Source organism: Sphaeroforma arctica (assembly GCF_001186125.1).
Source record: "Sphaeroforma arctica JP610 unplaced genomic scaffold supercont1.8022, whole genome shotgun sequence".
Classification (NCBI taxonomy): domain Eukaryota; class Ichthyosporea; order Ichthyophonida; genus Sphaeroforma; species Sphaeroforma arctica.
Window position 1 is genome coordinate 158 of NW_014032536.1, and position 1155 is coordinate 1312.

The following is a 1155-nucleotide window of genomic DNA, read 5'->3' on the forward strand; positions in this document are numbered from 1 at the left end:
TACCTATACAGGGGTGTGTATGCCCTTAGTTACAAACAAAATAGCCTGCCGCTGCGTGCGAGTTTTTATAACCACAGCTTTCATGTTTTGTTTTTGTTTTTTTCTGCTGTTCTTTTTCAACCAGAGTTCATTGCAATAAATTACTGAGAGGGGGACCCAAGGTGACAAGGTCTGAGACTCCGAGTGAGTTTGTCGCCTATTTACGTAATAGTACGTATTCTCAAAAATAATGTTAGAATGTGTACCGTGTGGCATGTTGGTCCCTCCATCGAGTACGTTTTCGAGAGCAGCAGGCTCTTTCATCAGTACAACTTCACGGTACATACTCCCGGAGCACATAGTGTTTCTTTATCCATTGCTAAGCATTTTAAGATCTTTATTGTACTTCACACATTGTGTCCTTGTGCTTAGCTGATGCAGGCAACTGTATTCACAATTAGGCTATACACATGCCCACGCAGCTTCCGATAAAGAATAGTCGTAACCATGGCATTCTATGAAAAATCCCTTGTGTCAGTAATAGAGAATATCAATTCCACGCTTCGCTCAGCACAGCTCAATGAGCGCACATGGACACGTGAAACCAAAACTCTACTGCAACTGGCGAGCGAATTTGTCAACCTCCGAACGCGTCAAACGTATGTTGAACTTGGCGCTCATACATTGCATACCACAGCCATACATTCCTGTTAATAAGATAACAAGTTGTATACTCGTATAAATAAATGATACACGTTTAATATCATATTGAGCTGCCCTGTCAAAACCACCTGATATGACCATGTCGAAGGATATATAAGGTATTTGTATCGGCCATCACTGGTATATAGAAAACACTATCACACACACGTGTCCACACACACACTTGAACAGATACGTGTACACACACACACATGAACAGACACGTGTACATACACACATACACACACACACAGACAGACAGACAGACAGACAGGTACACACACACACACACACACTCACTCACTCACATACGCACATACACACATACACACACACACACACACACACACACACACACATACATACACATAAACACACACACACACACACACACATATATATATATACATACATATACGGTTTACATATATATATATATATATATATATATATATATATATAACATATATATAA

The 1155-nt window shown here is 39.9% G+C and overlaps 1 protein-coding gene across 1 annotated transcript; it reads left to right on the forward strand.

Moving 5' to 3' along the window:
* Nucleotides 1-486: 486 nt before the first annotated feature.
* SARC_16414 (hypothetical protein) lies at nucleotides 487-638 on the forward strand (the record flags this gene model as incomplete). The annotated part of the gene is made up of 1 exon (XM_014289481.1): nucleotides 487-638. A coding segment is annotated over one exon (152 nt), but the record flags the coding sequence as incomplete, so codon positions are not given.
* Between the last annotated feature and the right edge of the window lie 517 nt (nucleotides 639-1155).